We start from the raw sequence: 23,594 nt of genomic DNA, 5'->3' as shown, positions 1-23,594 counted from the left end.
AAAATTGGGGACAAATTTTCCGTCGCACAGAAACAGACGCTAGCACTTACCCGCCATCTTGGATGTGACGCGAAAATCCGGATTATTCGTGCTATTTTATTTTTAGAACTGTTGTCGAGCAGTGTACGCACGACTTTTCGAGCAGAACTAACCGATTATCTCGCTGCACAGTGGTACAGTGGTAAAAGGACAAAATTTTGTGAAATTTTAAATTCAAGTCGTTGATAATGTGCATTATAACACGGATTATCACAGGTTAACGATCAAAAAAACTATTTTTATAGATTACATATTGCACCTAACGTGCCCAATTTTGTCTGTTACCTGGAAATGAAACTAAGGCTTCCAGCTCTATTTTACCAGTTCTTTTATTCTTGTTGCGAAATCAAGAGCAGCGTGGAAACTGGCTGCTTAACGATTGCCAAACTGCAGGGGATTGCTGGTTTCCGTTGAGTTACTGTGGGAGAATCAGACTCCTGGAAATGCATCTGCTTCCTTTGGGGAGAAGTTTGTCCGATAGTCGACGACGAATGTGTTCGGTTACCATTAGGGCCTAGCTTCTGAAGAATGGGCGATACTCGTTGAGACGTCGAAGAAAGCACCTGCTCCCGTAGTGTAAAAGTTACTTCCGTAGATCGTCGACGAGAATGACCCGAGAATGAGGGTTAAAATCGGAAAAATTCGCCAGTTTCCGCACGGGAGAATAGATAGTAATAAATTGTTAAATTTAAAGTCATTAAACCCGTAAAAAGGAACCATTTCTCATCCTGGAGTTGGAAAGCCTCAGTTACTACAGGACCACAAGCCCATACATTCATACCAAAAATATTTTGAAAACTAATAACATTCTGATCTGTATCGTTTTCTTTTCTTACTTTATTAGACAGTTTCGATTTTTTACAATTGTTGGTCGGCTTTTGGTTCTGTTTCGTTCCACATCTGCAACCTATGTACAATAATACTCGTTGAACTTGTTTCCAAGCTACCTTCGCTTACTTATGACCTCCATGGGGTGTCCTCTAAAATTGACCTATACTATCTATAATTACACTACATCTTTGCTTTCTCGAAAAGTAAAACTTTCACAAAAAACAAAAACCCGATTTTTCGAAACCAACATCTCGCTTAATAAAATTTTGGGACTTAACATACTTGCTTTACGATTACGTCTAACATGTAATAACTAAACTCGGATTGGGATTGCTTTGGCCCTCATACAACGACCCGAAAAACAATCTTCGACATCAAATGAATTAAAATGTAAAATGGCCTCCAACATGGTCATGGTACTGGTTCTACACAATAAGATTTGGATGTGCTGCTCGAAAGGATTCGCAGTTATTGACTAGTTTTCCCTCCTTAGTGTGTTAAATTAGCGACTAACCTGATCTTAATTACATCAAATAAATACAGTCTTGTTCAACCTTAGCATCTATAAGCATACGACACGCACAACATCGGTGCAGGGTGCTCAGTTTCATTGTCACTGTGCTGATGGATCCTCTCATCCTCTCATGAGCAGCATTTGCTTACCATTTACTCTTTGAGCTACTCGTATTCTTACAGGACATGGTTAATGATCCTAGAGCAAGCTTTATCCAGGATCGGTGATAGCTTTGAATCCCGAAAGTTTAATGCTATTGGTCTATGTTCAACCATGGTTCAGTTCCAGTTCAACCAAAGGATTGCAATAAATATTCAACTATAGGATTGTTCATTACGAAACACATCCTGAAGCACCTACTCCTTTCTCCATGGCACAATCGTTAGTAAATACAGTCGTTGTTGTAGCTTCTATTAAATCGATACATGTGTACACGCTCGTGCTCAGTCCCCGTTGGATCATCGCAATCTTCTTCGTCCTCTTCGTCGTCACTGTCGTCACTGGATGGCGGCGTTTCTAACTGCGGCAGTCCTAGGTCCAGGTATTCTTCGTTGGACGTTATGCTCACGAGCCGATCCAGGTGTTGGACAATTTCACTGAATGTGGGTCGCTCTTCTGGCCGATAGTGCCAGCACTCTCGCATGAAAAGATATCTGTCGGTAAAGAAAACCAGAAGTTGATTAGAATCCTGCATAATGACGAGTGTCCACTATCAACGGAACGATAACATACATTTCGATCGAACACAAGGGAGGTTTCTCCATACGTTTTCCCTTTTTCAAGTGCTCCAGCAAGTTGTCCCATGTTGGTATTGAAGGGTAGGGATTACCTCCTAGTGTCATAATTTCCCATAAAAGCACACCAAAAGACCACCTGAAATTATAAAACCAAAACAAATTAGCTTTCAAAAAAATCTGTATGCTCGCTAATGTAATACTTACACATCACTTTGTGAATCGTAAAACTTTTCTTCCAGAGATTCTGGAGCCATCCATCGGATTGGTAGTTTGCCAGTTGTCGTTTTTCGATAGTATTCCTGATCGTGGATGTCTCTGGCTAATCCAAAGTCGGCTATCTTCATCACGTAATTATCGCTTACCAGTATATTTCGTGCAGCTAAATCTCGGTGAATACACTGTGTAAAAAGGAATAGAAAGTAATGAAACAAGAGGTACATAATAAAAGCTTTTACACCACCTCAACCTACCCTTCTCGATGCCAAATGTTCCATGCCACGTGCTATTTGATACGCGAACGATATAAGCTCCTTTTGAGTGAGAATTTTCTTCTCCTTCTCGTTGGTAGCCTCGTAGTTGGAACCAAAGCGATGACTTCGCAAAAAGTTCTTCAGATTGCCATGCGGCGCGTACTCCACAATCACGTACAGTGGTCCATCCTTGCAGCAACAGCCGAGCAGGTTGATGATATTGACATGCTTTCCGATCATCTTCATCACCTCCATTTCGCACACGAGATCCTTCACGTCGGCATCCGTGTGTCCCTCTGAAGCAATTCAACGATATTTTTATTATTAAGGTAAGCCCCATCTACTACACCTTAACTATCCTTACCCTTTAGCATCTTCACCGCAACCACGGTCGAGGGATGACCTTTGACAAGTCCGTGCGCCTCAGCCATGACAACTTTACCAAACATTCCCTCACCGAGACTCTTCCCAAGATGTAGCTTATTGCGGGGAAACTCCCAATTCAGATCGATCGGAAATTCGTACTCCGAGATCATGGTAGGATCACAGTTTCCGCTCTGCACCAGCGTCGAACGTTGCTTTTCGATGCGAACGATTGGCATTTGCTGTTAAAAGGAAAGCAAGTCTTAACACTTCAAAACCCTAACCGAAGATGAACATCCGCTTCAGTATCTTACCAGTGCCTCCGACATGCCCGGTATGCTGCTCTCGACGACCGGTTGCTTCAACACGATCACCTTTTTCGTCCACTGATTCACATGCTCCATGGCACGATGTTTCATTTTTTCGCGCTTTAGCTTTTTGCAAACTATGATCACGACAGCGGCCAGAACCACGAAACAGACGCACAGAAAGAACGTCATGCCCATGATTAGTGTCGAGTGCGTGCGCACGGGATGTGCCGTGGGAGTATCGTCCGGAGGCAGTTCGTCCAACACCTGCAGATAGGCACTCTCGAACGACGCACCAAGACTGTTGGCCGCAATACAGGTGTACCAACCCTCGTCTGCATGGGTAACGTTTTCCAGCGTCAACACTTCGGGATTGTCCGGATCGCGCTGAGTTTGTGGGGAAATATGGATAGTTGTTTTAACATCACTTTTTTGGAAGGCTGACAACATTAGCAAGCAACACTACCAACAATCGATAGATTAGTTTTTGTTAACAGATACATTATTATTATTAGTAAACAAACTTACTTAAGGTATATCACTTAAACGATGATTAATGACGTTTAATGCTGTGTTAGCGAACGGACATGCTCGGTTGTTTTTTTGTTTTGTTCTTATATTGTCTTAAACCATCACCTTAATAGTTTTTGTAATATTGTCGCAATTCACTTCGCAGAGACCCTTGTATTTGACCCATTCGACGTGTTTCGTCAGATCACTCAGCACCTTACACTCCATCGTGACATTCCCACCGACAACTATAGTCACATTCGATAATGCTTTCGTTATGATCGGCTTATGGTTGACACGATCTGCAAAATTGTTGGAAAGGGAATAGATGTTGTGTTACCGCTACCAGTATCTATATTACCCATCTAAAAGACTCTAGACTCAGATAAAGTAAAATTTAATCTTTTGTATATGACCTTCACCAAAATTATTTACAACCAAAACCAAAAGTTACACAAAAAAAAAAAATCGTTGTTCTTAATCCATGCACCGAAGCCCTTGGACAAACTAAAGCTATCATCCACCAAACCCAAATGGAACACAGTTTGCTCTCGTTACCTCCAGCTTGGTAACATTCTCCGGCATAGTAAAATTATCCCCATCTTGTATACGAAGCTTCATCCATTCGATGTGTGGTTCCAGATCGGACAGGATCGGGCAGCGAAAGATGGCAGTGCTATTAACCAGAGCGGTCACATTCTTTGGACGTTCGGTAAAATGGGGCCGTGATGGAAAGCGATCTGTCGGCGTACCACCCAGGTGATGAGAGAATGTTGAATAAAACCATATACGCTTGAACGTCCCTAACGCTTCTTGGGAAAAATGATGCAGTCCAGAAGGTCCCCAAAAACCCCTAGTTACTTACCTTTCACTTCTAGTTTGGTAGAAAAGTGAACACATCCAACTCGGTTGCAAACGGTACAGGTGTAATTGCCCGAATCCTGTGGCACTAGATCCTCCAGCACGATTGCCCAATTAACCTTCCGCACCTGCCCCATTGGGCGTTCGATTTCGCGTCCATCCTTCGTCCAGGTGATATTTGGTTTCGGATAACCATCGGCAGGACACCGCAACCGCACCATATTCCCGGACGGTTTCGATACAATCATTGGCAAGTGTTCCTTCTTGATGATCTCCGGCAGTCGGTCGGGCGGTGGTGTGCCAGATCCGTTCACTGCACCCGCACTATCCTCCGTCGTGTCGGCACCGTGTACACCGGTACCGTTCGTTGGTCCGTCGCCATCATCTTCCTCATCTTCGTCCTCTGCGTCCTCCTCGATTGGTTGGTGCATACGATGCTCGTTCGCGACAGGATAGTAACGCACCGTATCCTGGATCGGACCTAAGCGACCCTCTCCCTGAAGCTGTGAATGACTTTCCATGGTGTTGTGCTGTATGTAGGCCGGTTCGAGCTCTCCCGATTCTACCACCTCCAGCTCGGTAGTTGAATTTACACACCCGTGCACATTACACGCTACGCACACGTACGTGCCGGCGTCTGTCGGCAGTAATGGCTTAAATACTATCGTCGATTTGTACGAATTGTCACGATACTCTTGACCATCCTTTTGCCAGCTAATGTGCGGCTTTGGTTGACCAATCGCATCACACTTCAAACGATACTCTTTGCCTACCTCACGTACTATGGCGCTAGGGTAGGATGATTCGTCCCGCGCTTCAAGTATTCGCGGCGGTCCTTCCTTTAGTTCGTTGTCCAGTATATCTAGGGACTTTACACTACCGGACACAGTTCCCGATCCGGACGTGGTATGCAAACTTTTGCGTTCCAAGTTCGCCATCCCGGCACCGTCACTCTGATATTGGTCCGTTTCCTGACTGAATACGGACAAGGTAAGGTTGGACCATTCGTTAAACTCGGACCCACATGAATAGTAGCCGGCGTCAGTTTTGCGCACATGCTCAAAACGAAGCCTGTTGAAGAAAGGACGAAAAAAAGGGAGTTTTAAATTGTAAGCCTAAGTAATGTCGCCTAGTTGTTAAGCTACACAACAACATAACGATAAAATCCGTGTGTTTATTTTGTAATTATACAGCGACAATGCATGTTGAACAGATGTTTTGTACATCAGGTATCACCTTTTTAGAATCGGTTGAACACTGTCGGAAATAAATTCTGAGTACTTATCGTAGAACCACTGCACCAGAAGTCCCCTAACTCTCCGATCCAGCTCTACAATCAGAGAGGGTGGCCCTATTCAAGTTGCACAAAAGGTATGACAATAAATCCATCAGGCACCAAGTCTCATCACCTTAACCCATACTTCCTGAAGGAGGACCCCATGTCTATCAACTGATAGCACCATCGAACATTATTCTCAACGGCGTGTCATAAATTGCATTATTTTCCCGTGCAGCCGATTTAACGGCTACCAGTTAATTCAAGTGGCAATCGATTGACTCTACTCAGGGTTAGGCTTAAAATCACTTCTTTGCTGTGTTTAACCGATTCCCCAAACCATTCCGTTCGTCAATCGACACGAGGGTAACGTACGACACAACCACGCGGCACGTGGTCGAACGATCGGCCCGAGCTTGGAGGAAAAACGCCCTTCAAAGATTTGTTTATTTTTCCGCTATCTAATAAAGATTTGTCGAGCGTTTTGGAGGTTTTCGCTGGAGGATTGACTATGGGTGCGGAGACAGACGAAACTCGACTTTTCTTTCACTTTTTTTGGATCATATCAATCCGTACTGTTACGCAAAGGGAAAGGAAAATAATTGAATTTTAGAGTTTTCCAATAACTTCCATCTTCCATGCTCCCTCTTTTACTTTACCCACCGACCAAGTTCTCCAAAACCTTTACCCAAGGGTAGGATAACGCTATATCTTCGCGAACCAAGCGATCGAGCAGATGTTGCATCAAGAAATCGTTTTTTCCCCCTTTCAAGTTTGTTGGTGCATCTTAGCACCCGGTTCGTGTCGGCCTTATTGACCCGGTGGAATCAAATGCAGCCTGCTGTTGATGCAGCACGCGTGCAGCTAGCGTGCGTTAGAGCTGGGGCTTGCGGGAACGCATGTTTGTAAACATTGGGAAATTAAAATTGAAAAAAGAGAACTGCTGAAACTCATAATTTTTCTTCACCTCACCACGATGTATTTTTAGATTCAAACATTGTCCAAATCCGCTGTCCAAGGACGCTGGAAACTGGAATGGAATAAGTAAAAAATTGAACCCATTCAAACGCACATGTCCGATGTGTGGTGTGTTTGCGCTGCACCGCCGACAAAACGGTGGAAGGAAAACAGTTCAGTTCCTTGTTTCACTGTCCGGACAATCACTGCCAGTCTTTACAACTGTTTGAATGCAGTCGCTTGTAATGGTTGTCGCGGAAGACGCTAGTAATTGCTCTTAATGGATTACAAATTGATGCACCATTCCCGAGCTGCGTTCGTCTCAGCCATCCGCGCTGATGGTGAGTTGCACGGAGAGAAAAAGAGATTGATCGTACGGACGTCGATCGAAGAAACAGCGAAAGTAAACCTTTGGCATGTACCAAAAGAAGGAGGGGGGTAGTATTTGATCGGAAGCATCCGACCACTGTTGGCGCGAGTTCTCGCAAAGAAACGTCCTTTGGAATTTGTATTTAATTTTGATGCCAGGCAGCAACAACAGCGCAGCACCCATTAAGCTCTGGTGTAATGTACACACATTAGGCCTTAATGTAGTACCTGAGGCATCCAACAGACCAGCATCCACTCGGCAGCAATGGATTATTCTAACAGTCTTCGCCCTGTCTAACATACCTTTCACCCACTACTGACAGCCATAATACTGACCAGTAATAGAACAGTGAATTCAGGGAACTGTTCACTACTTCTGCTCTTCTTCCTAAACGCTATGGACTGTTTTCATGACAGCGTCCCTAACCACCACGCGTTGTTCGTTTTCCCAGTGCGACCCATCAAGCAGGATACTGCCAAATTTCAAAAAAACTCTGCATTTGTGTTTATTTTAAGTTGCTCAATGAAATTTCAAACACAGACACACAGCATTTTTCCATGTGCGCTGGCCCCTCGGTAGTAACAGTTCCGTTGCGTTCTAAACATACAACGGACAGAGCTCACTTTTCCAACCGGGACGCCACGTACCGTGCGGCCAAGCGCCTCGGGTAAAAGGTAAACAGTTTCAAACCAACTCCACCATCCGCCATCTGGTGAGTTTTCTTCTGAGTTTCCACGAAAGCAGGACAGGCGCGGCTGGTACAGCAATTTTCCTGCTGACGAAAAGTGTAATTGCGTTTATCACGTTGTTCACTGATCTTTTAATTTTTTCCATAAATTTTCGCAGTTTTTCTGAGAAGTCATTTTTTAAAAAGACTAAGGAAAATGTTGTTTACCTCGTAAATATGAATGATTTTAAAGAAATATTAAAAATTACCCATGAGTGATGGGAATTTCATTCCGAACGTACCAGGTTTCATCCGTTCTCTCAATAAAACGATCGAATCTAGGTTTAATCCTTTGAGAGCTTCTCTTTGCAAAAATGTAGGAAAAGTTCCTCCTTTGCCTTTTCCTACGGAGGTTGGTCCCGCTCCCCACCAGTGATTCTACGTTCCGTCGGAAAAATTAGGAGTTTCTCTTGGCCAGTTCAGGAGACACCCGTTAGACCAGCACGTTGTCAGCAGATAACTCGAATCCATTGTTAGGAACTACTCTTGATCGACCAGGATATCCTTCTGATTCAATTAGATCTGACGACGTAACAAGGAACTGCGCCAGAGTTCCGAATCGGTCTTTTCTTCACATTATAGGTTCACCAATGGCGAATGCTTCCCGTCAGCAACACTAGGTTCACATAAAATCGGCTTTTTCTATCTAATTTTTTGTTGTCCATTAGAATGTCAAAACTCTGATCCTTTTTTCCTGTATTAATCTACATTATATAAAAACGAAAGCATAGCTCAAAGTAGCCAATCAGTGCTAACGCTCATTTTAAATGGTGTTTGTCTTTGGAGAGGACTTGCGGTCTTCTCTAAGGAAGCAAAGTCCTTGATCCACAATGTTTTTGTGTAGATCAGAAAACCATACTAAACTTTCATAAAATAAAATAATTTTGCTCCTTTCCGGGAAAAAACAGAAACATTTCCCATCACTATTACCCACATACTTACGATTTCGCACGCTTATGATCTACCGCGATCAGTTTGCCGTTCCTGTACCATGTGGGACTGTCGAAATTGCACTTGATGATCAGCTTTGTATAGAGTGGGACCGTTTCCTTCACAAGTTTTTTATTGCCTGAAAGATTAAAAAGAAACATAGAGAAGCGGATATTAATGGATGGGTTCTAAAAATTGATTTTATTAGCAAAGTGTTGAAATCGGACCGGCAAACAGCTGGCCACGAAGCACGCGTAACAATGATGGTCCGCGGATGTACATACAGCTAAATTTAAAAGTTTTTGTTTGTAACACATTTCATAATGAACGCACAGCAACGCATCGTCAGAAGATGCTCGCAAAGTGTATTTGAAATAGAAGAGCTGTACTTCTGCTGACGATCCGGAACTGGATCGGACGGTAGCGGCGAAGTGCGATGATGTAGAGCGTCATTGAGTGCTCCGTCTTAACCACAAACCTGCGCAGATCACATCGGATATCACCGAGCGTAAAGGGGAGTTTGCTAGTTTGCACATGTTTCCGTTTTGATTATTTTCGGGACCCGAAACCCCGTTCGCTGCACGGTTCCGGCTGGCGTACCGTGTATTGCTACGATGAGCGTTTCGGGGCGGTTTGAAAAGTTTTCAGTTTCGCTACCGGAACGAACCAACCCTTTGCTGCTTCTTGAGATGGTCCATAGACGTAGAGATGCAAGGGTAACAACCGTTTGCGGTTTCTACCGGGTTTTTTGGAAACCAGATGCGGAACAGCCATTGCCACCACTGCTCGAACCAGTAAACAGTGGATTGGTTGCTTTCCTTCCCTTATGGATATCCTTGACTTTGAGTTCTTCTGCTCTGCTCGAAGATTTTAAATCTAGCGAAAGATTTTTGCTTCCTTTAGTCAGATTATCATAACAGAATTTCGTTCGCATTAGTAGTAGGAGGTAGCGTAAAGGTACGGCACAAAATAATACAGGCATCAAATAGTTGATACTACTCCGATGATTTTTACGCATTTATGATGTTAATTAAACTGTGCAACCTTCCACTCACATTACGCGCGGCAAAGCCTGGCAGGCTTTAATTAGTGACATGTGCATCAAGGCACGGGTTGTGCTTTTTGCGTTCGCCATCGGGACGCACGCACGTGCGCTGATGAAACTGACACGCGTGATGAGCGACACCGCTTCCTGACGGCTGCCTGTCAACGCTTCTGTCGCTGAACCATGCAGTATAAAAGCAGCATCCATTCGCGCAATCCTTGTGATTCCAATAATTCACAGGTCAGTGTGATGGGTTCGAGCAACACTGCTCCAATTATGCACGAGAAACAACCGCACCAGGAGTGTAATGTATCGTTCGCATGTTCCAATCACACCCCGTTGAGAAGACGACATGAAATATCCGATATTTGTTTGATACAAATTTTGGCGTATAGTTTAGATATTCTTAGAGAAGACATTGCTTTTCTTCTCTAGACTAGACACCATGCAGTCTGCAACATATGCTTGTAGTTTGAAAGGTGTAACGTCTGGCTGGCTGGCTAGCTGGCTAACACGCCATCAGATTATGCTGCCAACCGCCTGTCGAGTGTCTGTAAACTATGATGCTCTTACACACATGGCTTACCTTTCGAGTGGTGAGTTCGTTCGCCGATCGGCCGACAGTGACACAACGTCGCCACGATCAAAGCAATGACCTTCGTGTGAACCGATCGACCGGGAGAGAAAAAAAAAAAAGGATGCTCAAAGAGGCCTACCCCGTTACTTCCAAACTCTTGAACCACTCGAAAAAGAAAATATTAATTATAGCCCAACATCATCGGTGCTGGTCCGCGCAGTAACACACCCATCGCTGGGTGTGTTCGAATGCTGCATAAAGTATTGCTCGCTTCGGAACTGCCGATCTCACCTAGCGCATTAGTTCGCAACCGTGAACAAGTGCACCAGACAGTGCTGCGTGCTGCAAACGGTTGGAACATCTCCAAGTGCTGTGGCTAATTGATGTCTGTACGGTAGTGTCCAGAGGGAAACGTTTCTAGCAGAATGGGTAGTATGAACGTTTGCCTCGAGCCAGGTTCGTCGGTAGATCGATGGTATTTCAGCTAGTTCCGGTTGGTTCTGTGGCTAGAACATTTTTCCAACCCCTCCTACACACAATACTACCAAAGAGTTGAGACGATGCGCCCTATGCAACTATGTATTCTCTTGTTCTCTTAGCAGCAAAGTTCCATGTATTGGAAGATCGAGATGCACATTGATATGTGTTCAACTCGCAAGCATTCCATCTGGCGCACAGATGTTCGTCTCAATTCGATCGATACTGCTGCTGCCGTAACAGAACGTTTGGAATGTGAGGCCCACGGGGCATGCTTCTACCGCTGCTGCTATTTCTGCCTGGTCATTCATCTTTTTCGCAAGCCATCCAATTGCTGGAACGAAGCATTTGCATTGTAGCGTTTAATTAATGATATGTACCGCACTGCTAAAGGTTGCTGCACCTGTTCTATTTTCGTGCCTGTGCCATTTCGTTGCCTTTGGCCTCGAGGCCAGCGGTACCGCATCTGTGGACGCGCTCGTGGAGTTTATTTTAGTTTGACGCAAATTTCACTTTCATTCATAACTTCTCGTTTAAGGTCCCGAGAGCTGTACTTTGCAGTCATTCATGCCTACATGCACGAACAGTTGGCGACCGAATGCGTCCGGAGGCAAAACGCGGGACGCAACTTCTTTTGGTGACACCGTGGAGTCGCCTCGAGCGCGCCTTGGATCTCATGCGCAAAACAGCAAACCCCTCGCACGGTGTGTTAGAAGGTGCCGTCTTCAGGACCAGGTTTGAGAGTAAGACGGACGGAAATGAGCTTCAATTACTATCATCTTTATTCGCAGTTCGGCCAGGCCTGGCCGTTTGCTTGCTGCTAAAGTGCAAGAGTGGACAGATAGGAAGGATTTGCAATGTATTTCGTGCTCCCCAAATCACGCTATCGTTCATGCACGGAATGTTCCATGTGTGTGTGTGTATAGCACACATTGCTGGCCAGTTTTAGTTGACATGTTCCATGCTGGTGTTGCATCGAGCGCATGGTAGCGAATTAAATAATTTATGGCAGTGCTAAATTTGTCCACGCACATCTTGTTGCCTGCCGTGTTGCCTGTGTGTTGCTTGCCTTCTTGTATCGCCTTCGCCGCTAAATCTCGCCTCACGGATCTTTTGCTGGAACCCTAGCACGAAAAGCTTAGCCGGTTTGGATGAGCTGGATGGATGTAAACGGTTCCCGTTGGTTTATCTTTTGCGCAATGTTCGGTTTGATTGTTTATGCGGAAACTTATCGGTAAACGTACTTCAAAGTGAACATAAACACCGGATAAACAGTATTACTTGGCCCGCCCAAGATTCGGTGTAAAGGTTTCAACGTTACAAATCGACGGTAGCATCCGTTCCGGAAGCTGGAAGGAAGCTGGACTTCCTTCCTTTCTCAAAGAAGTAAGCCACAAACATACAATGTAAATTGAGTAAATAATACAAGGCTTAGCATGACGGACGAGGGTATGCAGATGAACTGGCTATGACTTTTCAATCTGCAATCAGAAGAATATCGACGACCTTTCATGCAGAGTTTTAGAGGAACAGGAATATCCATTAGAGTTATGGAATATTACAAACCTCCAATCGTCTAGGGTCGATATCAAATGAAAAGTGTAATTGATAACTACGCCGCGATTGCCCTCTTGATTGCGAAACAGTTTGTTTGATACTAAGTGATCGTTTTTATTGAAATAAGTATCCGATAATAGGCAATTATTAATTGTGGCTTGAATTTATGAAGCAAACGAAGACATAGCACTGGTCAGAAACATTGATTCTTCCTCTCTTCTTGGCTTAACGACCTACTAGGTCACGAAGGCCATCTAATGGCTTACTAGACTTGCTGATAGTACGCAGTTGGATAGTCACAGTCCTCACTCACCATCGTCAATACTTGACTAAGTAGTGGACGAAGGTTCCTTCCACAAAGTGTTTTAGTACACACGTCCAAACACACACTGCTGGCCCTTTCAAACCTACCATGTACGGAATGTAAGTAACCTTGATTCCTAATGATAGTCTCAAGGTGTATGGGATGACTCCCTCCACTCCCGCTTACTATGGTTGGTAACTGAAATCACACACCGGAAGCTTCATTCTCGGATTCCGTGCGAGAATCAAGCCGCCCTGTGGTCAAAATTGGCCATGGTGCGTCAATTTCTATTCCCCATGCAGCACACAAAAAGCTTCAAACGTGGTGGCACGTTGTACATATCCTCTCCTGCTGTTATTGCTACGACCACAACCATCTTCGTGATCATCATCATCATCATCGTTGTCGTCGTTATCGTCATCTACATAGTCCGAGTCGGTGTGCTATTTTCTACACCTTCCCATAAACCTCGGTGAGTAAACATTCCAACGCGTTGTTTTCACACTGCACCCAAAGTGCCAATATAAACAGGCATGGTTTCGGCAGATCGTCCGTATATCGATTTTTGAGAGTAATCTATTGGCACTAATTTTGTATTAGCTTGCATTACGCTCATGCCGAGCGTTCAGCTGTTATGTGATGTGGTTGAATTGTACGACGAATTTCGGAAGCGGTTGTTGATGGTACATCGGTCCTTATAGGGGACGTACTGTTACTAGGCACAATACAGTCGCTTGTTGCAGGTGTGCACATTACACGCTTAATAGTCGATCCAAACATGGCGGTTGGCTATGATTAGTATTCAACAGGCGTAAGATTTTCGCACACTATTGACGTATCATTTCCATAGGGGTTTTGTGTTTGGATGATCAACAAACGATCAGCACTTCTGCACATGATCGATACATACTACTATCGTTTACGGGAAGCTTAGTAACATTGACACTAACAATATCTAGGAGAAAAGCTGGAGATCAAATCCCGAATCGGCCCCCGTAATGAGGACTGGTTATATCCAACTATAAGTGGTCATAATATAATTAAGCATTGTAAGACATTAGATCTTCGGCCGGCATGACCTCAACGATCGTGTCAAGAAGAACGTTAGTCATACAGAATATCCAAAAACTTCTTCTTAAAACATCTCGTTTATATGACGTCGTCGGAGTCTTCTAGATCTATGTTCGCTGTAAACACTGAATGCGACGACAGCTTAAGTGACAGCTAGCCGGACACTAGACATCGTGGCTGCTGCTTCGCTCACAGTTCGCGGTCACCGGCCTGGAGTAACATTTTGGGCGGGTTACAACTCCATCCGCTTCGTTTGCACTCAGCATCTCCGTATGCTGAATGTCATGTTTCGTTGGACTCTTTCTCTCTTTCTCTACGAACTTTGCCTCCCTTCCCTCAGGAACTCGGATTGGAGAGCTAGTGAGATTTATATGCCATCTAAATGACACTTGCCGCTTCTGCCCGAGGCGGTCTAATTATCTGACGACAAACATATCATTGGGTTAATTATTTTAAATGATTTGAGCTCCCCTTTTTTTTGCAAGACCACTTCGGCAAATGACAGGGTTGAGGCTGAGTACGATAGGCGGTGTAGATTAGACACGCTAGGATAAAGTTAAATACCACATGAAAAGGCACCCCAAGCACGCAGATTTTCATGCTGCAAGCGGTAAACGTTAATTTGGGTTACATTGTGGATTATTTTGGGAAGAAACAAACCATAACACACTCCGAAAGAATATTTGAATGATACGGTTTGAATTCGACGACGGTAACCGTTAATTTCAAAGAAAAATGTCTGCAAATCGAATACTTCCACGCAGCGCTGGATGTATTCCAACCACGTACTGACCTGCTCTGTTTCGAGCTATGACGCGAGTACCGAAACGATCGAGATTCATTTATAACGCTTACCCTTGGAATGCGCACGCGATTATCTTGATGCGGAGAACAATGCCGTGTTGTTTTCTTGCACGTTGCAAAGCAGGCACATAATATGACCAGAGATCGGTACGGTAATTGGGAATGTCTGTATTTTAGAGTAGCCTTGGTAATACTTTTATAAGCGAACCAGCCTTGTAATGTATTGATTTAAACATATTCGTGCAGTATACACTTTCTACTCATAAATATTTGTACACACTAAATTACACTCTAGAACTACAACAAAAACAGCCATCTTATCCCACGTTTACGTACTTAAACTGCGCTAGCAAACATTGGCACCGATCGCCCAACGCAGTGTTTCTGGTTTTGATGAATCAATCAAGCACCGCTTGGAATCTGTTTCTTCTCCTGTCAATCGTCACCCATCTAATCGCAACGATCTTTCCAAACCGTCTCGCCTCAGCAGAGTCTGGAGTTGGCGCCATCTTGGTTGGTAGTCATTTTTCCCGGCTCTGTTGCTCCAGTTGCTTCCTTCTATATCCACAGCGTTCCGCTTGTGCGTAATTCCTTTCTTCCAAGAAATTTAGCAAACCAACATCAGATCCCATCAGCATCAACAACGCTCGCTGCGCCTTCGGCATCAGCGGCGTGTGGAACAAGCCGCGAATGTTTAACCACCAGCCATATTGCTGAGATTTGACAGAATCAGAATCGGGTAACGCTCACTTGCCACTGCGTGAGTCAGAATTGGCAGGCATTAGACGGTAGAAACAGAGTCATAAAATTATACACAAAAAAAAATGCCCTCAAACTCCTCCACACCCTCACACATAGCATCCACAAACGGGCAAACATTGTAGGATGTCATTGTGGCTGTCTGGCAAGTTCAGCCAGTATAGTTCCCGTTTTCTTTTGGCTTGTTTCCTGACCCTGGTGCGATGAACACCGCGCCGAAATTTGTGAACCATTTCCAACCACCAGATAGGGATGCTGTTGCCTGCCTGACTACTACTACGAAAATCGCGGCTCCCTGACAGTGGCCCCTTGTGCGTGATCCTTCTGGTATCCAACCCCCCAACAGAACAGGGCAGCGTTCGGAAACGGTAAGTCTAGGGCAAAGATCGCATCTAATAAAGTGATGCGATCGTATAAACAAATCATAAAAGCGAACGATGTAAACATCAAGTTAACAAACGCAATAAAAAAAGAGGCCCCAAAGAGATAGTCTGCCACCAGGGACGTGCAAAACAGACCCTGCCGTCTCGAGGGCAGCAAAAGCAGCGAAACCTCTTGGTATTGGTTAGGAAATGGATGCCGTTTGGTTGTGCAGAAGCGTGGTGGCAACGAAGGTACGGTTACGGTGGCAGTTAAATGGCCCATTCCAAAGCGTCAGTTTAATGGGAGGGAAATTGCAGTACTGTGTGCAGGCACAGTGTACGGAGAGGATCATACGGGATGGCGCAGGCGTTCAATTAATCCTCAATACTTACCACTCATCGTGCCTGTTCAGTACCACGCAATCGATTGAGGAAGCAACATCCCGAAGGAAGTCACCATTTCTGTTGGATCAATTCGAGCGGCGAGCTCTTTACTGATAGGGCAGACAACAGTATTATGCTAACGTTTTCCCATTTGTGCCTTTGTGAGGGACCGCAGCAAAACGCTGGATATTATGCACCGATAGTCGTAGAATCAGGAGCATCAGGGTGGTCTAGTCGGAGATGCGTCACAGCTTCCAAGCACATGAATCAACCACTTAGCACCGTGCAGTTCCGCAGGTCAAGGAACTGTAGTCGCGCCTAGTATTATCGCAAAATGCTTTCGATCGACGGTCCATGCAAATCGGTTTACGTGACAGATCGCAGATGATGAGAAAGGACTCTACCAACCGCAAACAAAAAAATAAAATAAAATTTCGATGGGAAGCCAAAGATGATCCGATCCAATCTTATTGGACGCACCCAACTTCATCAACGTTTTGCTGCTCGACGATGGCTTCGTAGTTACGGCTTTTGCCCTCTTAACTCGCGATCTCGTTTAATTTTTGTCATTTTATTATTTCCTGTCTTCCTGGCTACATCGGTAGCTGCGCGTGACAAACTGGTCGGGGAACAGCGTAATTTATGATCTCTATTATACGCGCCAGACGTACTATGCTAGTCGCCTTGTGGATCTCTCTCCCTCTCTCTCTCTCTCTCTCCCGGTCACATACTATGCTGCATGTAATGGCGTCAGCCAGACTTCAGGACACAAGACGCCAGCATATGCAACTCAACTTCGAATGGTGCTGTCCCGAGAGTGATCTTGAAGTGCGTCAAAAAAAGAAGCCAGAAAAAAGAACCCAGCTCCGAGTTTGTCAGGTCGATTTGGGGGTAACACAATCCAGGGGCCCGTATCCGTTGCAAACGTGTGCCAGAAAAGGCAGGCAAAGTCTTCCGAGAGACAGCCTAAAATCGGCAACAAAATATCGTTTTTCACATTCTGAAAAATTATGGCAAAAAATAAAGACCCATAATGGGACACATTGTAGGGATACCGCGACCTATACCATTGGTGTGTGTGTGTGTGTGTTTCGTAAGAAAACAAAGAATATTCAAATCATCGCATCAGGGCTTGCCTTAAAGGTTTTTAAAGAGATCCAAAGCCACATGACCTTCGAGATTTTCAAACACTTCTTAGGGTATGGTTTTGGGGAGTTTGGGTGGGATGTGGGAGGGAGAGGGGACAGGGAGCGATGCAGATTCTGGGCAATTTATTGCTGTTGTCTGATAAGGGTTCGCGCAGTCCCCGTCCGTGCCACGCCTGTTTGCAATTAAATTTTGGGACAATCTGTGACTAGCTTCAAACGCTGTTTGCTTTTTGCTGCACGGATTTGTTTCCCTTTGGTGGTATTTTTTTTTTTCGTTCCTCCTCGATCGTGTGTGTGTGTGAGTTCCTTCGAACTATAAAACTCGCCTAGATGACAGAATTAAGAATAATGAATTTCGAATGCAGAAACGACTGCATACGATCCGTCAGTCGCTTCATGAGAGGTTGACAACCAAAAAAACAAGAACCATGATCCGTTTAGTGCCTCCCTGCTAGACATTTCAATGCGGGTCAATTTTTACTGCAGAATCGCCGAAAATGACCAAATCTCGAAAAAGTCAACAAACTCTGCAGCGCTTCATCAGAGACGGGTGAGATCAAGCACCACGTTAATGGATAAACCCTAGCGAAAATGTTTCAACGCTGCTGTTATTATGTTTGTTTTATAGCGTTTCTTTTAGTGCTCAGAATTCAGTGGAAAAGCAGTAAAAATGAAATGTGCAAGTGCTCAAATTGTGACTGCCCTACGTTAATCTATTAAAAACGAAATCGTTTTTGTGATTCGGCTGCAATCGAAACTGATCCCGCATAATGCAGCATGGACTGAGTTAGAGCAGGGACAAAGGCACGTGGAGTTTGGTCAATGCATGTCAATCCAAATCAAGGGAAATACGCTAAATTAAAAGATTCTTTTTTTTTTGCATGAGAGCATACACGAGATTCGTAATTTCATTTCTCGCCCAGAAGAATCGTCATCGGGGCATATTGAAAGGAATAATTAAAAACAATTAGCTAACAAATCAAATCGCTTATTGTAAGTGCTATAGGCTATAGTATAGGAACGTCCGAGGGGTAGTCCACCGCTCGGAGGTGCCGTTCCTCCGTACCGTTCCCCCATAGTGGGGACTATCCAAGTATGTGGTATCAGGCAAGTTTAGTAAGCCATTCGATGGCCAACGTGTCCTAGAAGATCATAAATCAAGAAGCAGAAGGAGTGCTTATCTTGAGAATGGAAGAAATTAATGAGACGAACGGAATTAAATTCTAAATTTGGTACACAAATGTATACGGATTCTCATAGCACTTATATTTAACAGAAAACATTATTTATTGTTTGCTTATCATTTTCAGTAGTGCCTTAAAAAATTACTAAACAATGACAAAAATACTGTCAAAGCTGTGTACAGAAAAATATATTTTATTATCAGCTTTATTGTACTAAAAATGCTTCATCAAATTTTTGCTAAATTGCGTATTGAAGAGGTTATCAATTGTTATGAAATGCGCCTTTTTTAGCGTTTATTTTTAAAACTTACACAGCGTATAATTATCTTGAACCGTTGCGCGGTTATTTACAATTTTCACACGTTTTCGCAATGCTCCATGCAACGCTATGCGCTCTAAGTTTCAAAACAATAGCCTAGTGAATTGTAAACTAAATGAACCCCATAAGTCAAGCAAAGGGTAAGTCTAAGCATATGGGAAACTTCACGAATATCTACTCCAATGCCACGCCATTGGTGAAAATAGTTACTAAAACGGCGGCCATCGATTGTTGCATGGAAAATTATTGCTTTTTGCTAAAGGATTCAGCTGCCAGCAAGTCATGGGTCATTACTATAAACAATAGCTGAACGTGAAAGAAAAGGAGTCGATAACTATGTGGGAGCATTAGCTAAATCTGGTTCCTTAGTGTACGTGCGAAATCGGTTAGATTTTTCGCTTGAGCTACCAATGTAAACAGACCGTAGTTGAGCGAGGAAACCATACCATTTATAGTGTAATCTATGCTACATTTTACAAATCATTACACTTCCTTTACCTTGTTGTTTCTTTCTCTCTTCTCATTTGCAAATGCGCAAACCAGAAAGCTAAGTATCAAATTTCCCGTACCCGGCACGACCCGATGCGGGAAAATTCGATTTTGCTTAAACAAACAGGGCAGCGGTTAAGTGTCGCTTCCTAAAAACACGCACCGCTCAAGTGATGTGTCTTTTGCAAGTGGTGAAAATTGTGAAAAGAAAATTCTTTTCGTACACCGAGTGCGATGGAATGTGACACGCTTTCATCTGCTTCCTTTTCACAATGCTCAACGCATCAGCTTTGAGCTTGTCCCTCGGCAAGTTTCCGTCCGCAAGACGAGAGACGGAAGTTGTACTCTGCTGCGTCACAACCCAAATCATTTGAAACATGGTGGGAGAAAATGGTCAAAAAAAAAACCCCCTAGTTCCTACCCGAGCCTCAAGTGGAATGTGTCAAATGCTAAACGGGGAAAATAATTATGAGTATTTGGTGCTCACGGTGGGGTGGGACATACCACACTACAAAAACACAAGACTAATGAGCCAGTTGGCAGTGTAATGGCGCCGAAAAGTGAAACAAAATGACAAAAATCGATAACGGAGTGTGGAGCGCGGCATTAAGATACTTCTTGGTGGGGGGAAAAAAAAGATTCCCATTAATCAATAACGGTACCGTATAAATCATCACTTACCTAAATTGATCCGTATCGTGTCCGGGTCGGATTGTGATAGCTTATACGCCGAACTTTGTGCAATGTACAGGGTGATGAGGACTGCCAGAATGTATCTCCAGTGCGCCATGTTTGGGGACATATTTTTTAGACACATAACACAACAAAACTCCTCATATGATGAATTTCACAACACAACTTGTGGCTACTAGCACTACTAGTTCGTTCTTCACACGATCGTCGATCGTTCACTATGCGTTTCGATGACGCACGTTTTCACACATCCATCCACCTTGAACCTGATCGTAAGCTGCATGGTCGTTTCGCGCGTATTTGAGTACATTCGATCCTACTTACTCCCTGTAACATTGTAGGATGTGCTCTGCAAGGGAAGGAATATAAAATAGAAATATTAATGGCAATTTTGTTGAGGAAATTTGTTGCTACGCATTTGTATGTCTCTGTGTAAATGCACTACAGCAGTGCATCCCGTCAATCTTTCCCCATTTCTATGCACGTGTTAGCGATGCGTTTGTCGATCGTTCTTTCCCGCGAAAACGTTTCCAATACACTCAGTACGGTTCCCGATGTTCTCCAGTCGGGATGTCTCTTGCGTACGGGTGGCTGTCCGTAAAGACAGCATAATAATTTTATTATCTTCACATCCGTTCTACGTTGGACGTACGATGCACATATGTGCCTTGGTGGGGCAGTGGTTTTTATTGTGTACGAAGGCAAATTGTTATCTTATTTACTATCGCTCGTTACAGGATCGCCGGAGAGTTTTAACACAACCCACCGAGCACATCATAGCAACCGAAGAACGGACGTTCTGATCAGAGCGTGCGTGTAACCCAAACAACCACCAATCGAGCTTTCGTGGTGGTGTTTAAACCTATGATGGATGCAGATTTAGGATCAAAATCCGTTTTGTTCAAGCTTCAAGCGAACTACAACCAGGACACATGTCGGATGGGATGGGCTGAAAGTTTATGAACTGTAACGATGCCGAAAAAAAGGGCGCCGAATGTTGTTTTTATTCCCAAATCTGGTTCTACGGTGCTATAAGTTAAACATAGCGTAGATGATGAAAAGGATTACCGACACATCGGTTCGACGGTTAATGTGTGTTTGTGTGGTACTGGCGTGCTTAGAAAGAGTGAGTGAATGATTTAAATCTTTCTTTGGAATGCAATGAATGACACAACTTCTGTGGTGATTCGAATCGCAGAGTCTAGTAAATTTTCAAAATAGTTGTAGAAACTCTGTGCGATTCAAATCAAATGAAAAGAGTTATTAAAGGTATCTGTGATTCGAATCCCTCTGGTGAGCGGCAACTCCCTTAACTCCCTGGCAAGAGTGAGTTTCATTGTAACGACCATTCAATCTTGTTAAAAGAATTGAATCCTTATGGGAAAGGAGTTAGAGTGAATTATTTAATTGAAAAGAAAGTAGAGCCTGTTCATCTACAATCAATTCTATTCTTTTACAAGCAAACAAACTTAATTAAAATCCTTTTCAAATACGTAAATGGCAGCAAACATTGTACATTTTTGAAACCGAATTTTAATTATTAAATTTTAAATAACCAGACAGCATCCGATAACAGAAAACTCTCCACTTTTTACGCCCGTTAGGAAAATTTAGCCAAAAATTAACCTTTCAATTCCATCACTCATCATTAACCCCTTCCGACTGCAATTGTTAGTAAAGTACGCTTCTCTCAAGAGTTTGTTTTGTACGCTGAGGCTCTCTCTAATTCCTCTTCATTAACACACATGGCACCAGCGCTCGAGTGGAAGATGTCAAAGGACACAACTGTAAGCTTCACAGGGTCATCAAAATAGGGACGACGAAAAAAAAAAGAAACAATTTCCCATGCCACAGGAGTATGTTTTTGGACCTACTTGTACCTTACACCGAAAACCAGGGCCGCTTTAGTACGATCGGTAAGGGAATTTAAAATGCAAAGTAGGGCAGTGCTGTTGGAAAAATGCAACTGCACATCAGCAAAGCGATGCAGCAGCACCCATCAGTGCCAGTAATTATCCATATTCCTCATCCTCCACACTGTTCGGCCCGTGTCTGCAGCCTGCAGTGCACACATACAGTTTTCTCTTTTCTTCCAACACACACAGAGTTGCCACGGGTTTTAGACACAGTCCCGAAAATAGGACATGAAAAACTGGCCGAAAATGAATGGCGTCCATGTGTGTTCGGATGCTGCTCATCCTTGTTTTCTTTAACGCTCGAAACCCGACAGGGGACAGTAATTGTGGCGGGCGTAAATATTGCCCAAACGCACAAACACGGCTTCAGTGTGCGCGTCAGCCGTTCGGTAACGGTGGACTTTCTTACTTCCCATTGCCCATTAGAAGGCGTACCGCAAAAAAAAAATGTCTGCCTCTTTTGTCCATGCAAATAAGATCGTCCACTTTACTTAGCAGGGCGAAAGTGTGTTTGCCGGACAAAAATTCGTTATTTTATTCGGATACGATTGTCCTGTCATGTGGCCAGCGAACTTATTTCGCTCTTACGATGCATTTCTGTAGCATATTGTGCAAATTTCATTATAGTGAGCTTCGTATTTTGGTTGATCTTTTCCGATTCAACATGCAGCTGGTGAATCTACACACACCGTAAATTATTCAACACCATTATCTGCCCGAAACCAGCTCAGTCAGTTGAAGGGAATTATCAACAGCAACAAAACTGCGCCATACTGAGCGATACAATGCGCAACATCCAACAGTGAGACCGGGAACAAAGCGGGAAATTGTTTTATGCCACGAAATTTTAGCACATGAACTTACGTTCGGCTGCTCTTTCTCTGATTTTACTCCATCGCTGACACAGTTGCAGAAGCGTTTTGGACACGTCCCTTTCAAATAAGAGCCGCCAAACCCCTGGCCAACTTCCACCAAAAAGTAATTCCAGCACGCACTCTACGTAAGCGCGTTGAGGACCCAAAATATCGACAAGCGTCGTGGACAGCGGCCTGCCGGTTTTTGCTTCGTCCCAGTACAAACGATTCGATTGTAAGCTCAATGGTCGATCGGTCCCAAGAAGAAAAACTTCAACCAAACTCGAACCCAAAAGCGAACGAAGTATTATCATACTCAATTTACAAAGTAATATCACGGCTAACCGGACTCTCCCTTTTTTCCCGCCGCACTTCTTGTTAAGCTTCTTAAGATGCCCAATGCTCGGTTTGGAACAATCAAATTTATGCTGGACACGCAACGTACCGCAGAGACGAGCTGTGTATTATTTGACATTATTTTCGGCAACCTCGACTGATGCAGCAGAGTAGTTTTGTTTTTTTGTTTTTATTAAGTGTGCTCAGTGTGAGGTAAATCACGACACGGGTAACGAATGCCCCCGGAGCATCGTTGCAGCAAAGCCGCACTCAATCAGCTCTCGTTTCGGAACATCTTAATTCAGAAGCCAAAGGTTCAAATTGTGGCTCGGTCTGCACGACTGATCTGGGCTGATGGGGCCTGATGTTTCGGTGTCGTTTAGAAGCCATGAAACAGTCGTCATCCAGCGAACCCCTTTTTT

General features: G+C 43.9%; 1 protein-coding gene across 1 annotated transcript; it reads right to left on the bottom strand.

Moving 5' to 3' along the window:
• Nucleotides 1-1,734: 1,734 nt before the first annotated feature.
• Nucleotides 1,735-20,175, bottom strand: LOC126557132 (fibroblast growth factor receptor homolog 1-like). Its single transcript, XM_050212802.1, has 10 exons — nucleotides 20,055-20,175; nucleotides 8,906-9,032; nucleotides 4,638-5,704; nucleotides 4,331-4,512; nucleotides 3,269-3,649; nucleotides 2,956-3,196; nucleotides 2,592-2,887; nucleotides 2,326-2,519; nucleotides 2,117-2,257; nucleotides 1,735-2,037 (listed from the first exon to the last, which is right to left on the bottom strand). Exons 1-10 carry the CDS (start codon nucleotides 20,173-20,175, stop codon nucleotides 1,767-1,769), a joined length of 3,021 nt encoding a protein of 1,006 aa, XP_050068759.1. The 3' UTR covers nucleotides 1,735-1,766.
• Nucleotides 20,176-23,594: the final 3,419 nt, after the last annotated feature.

The sequence above is a fragment of the Anopheles maculipalpis genome, chromosome 2RL (assembly GCF_943734695.1).
Source record: "Anopheles maculipalpis chromosome 2RL, idAnoMacuDA_375_x, whole genome shotgun sequence".
NCBI classification, from domain to species: domain Eukaryota; kingdom Metazoa; phylum Arthropoda; class Insecta; order Diptera; family Culicidae; genus Anopheles; species Anopheles maculipalpis.
The sequence above is the reverse complement of the archived record's forward strand: the minus strand, read 5'-3'. Positions and strand labels throughout refer to the sequence as shown.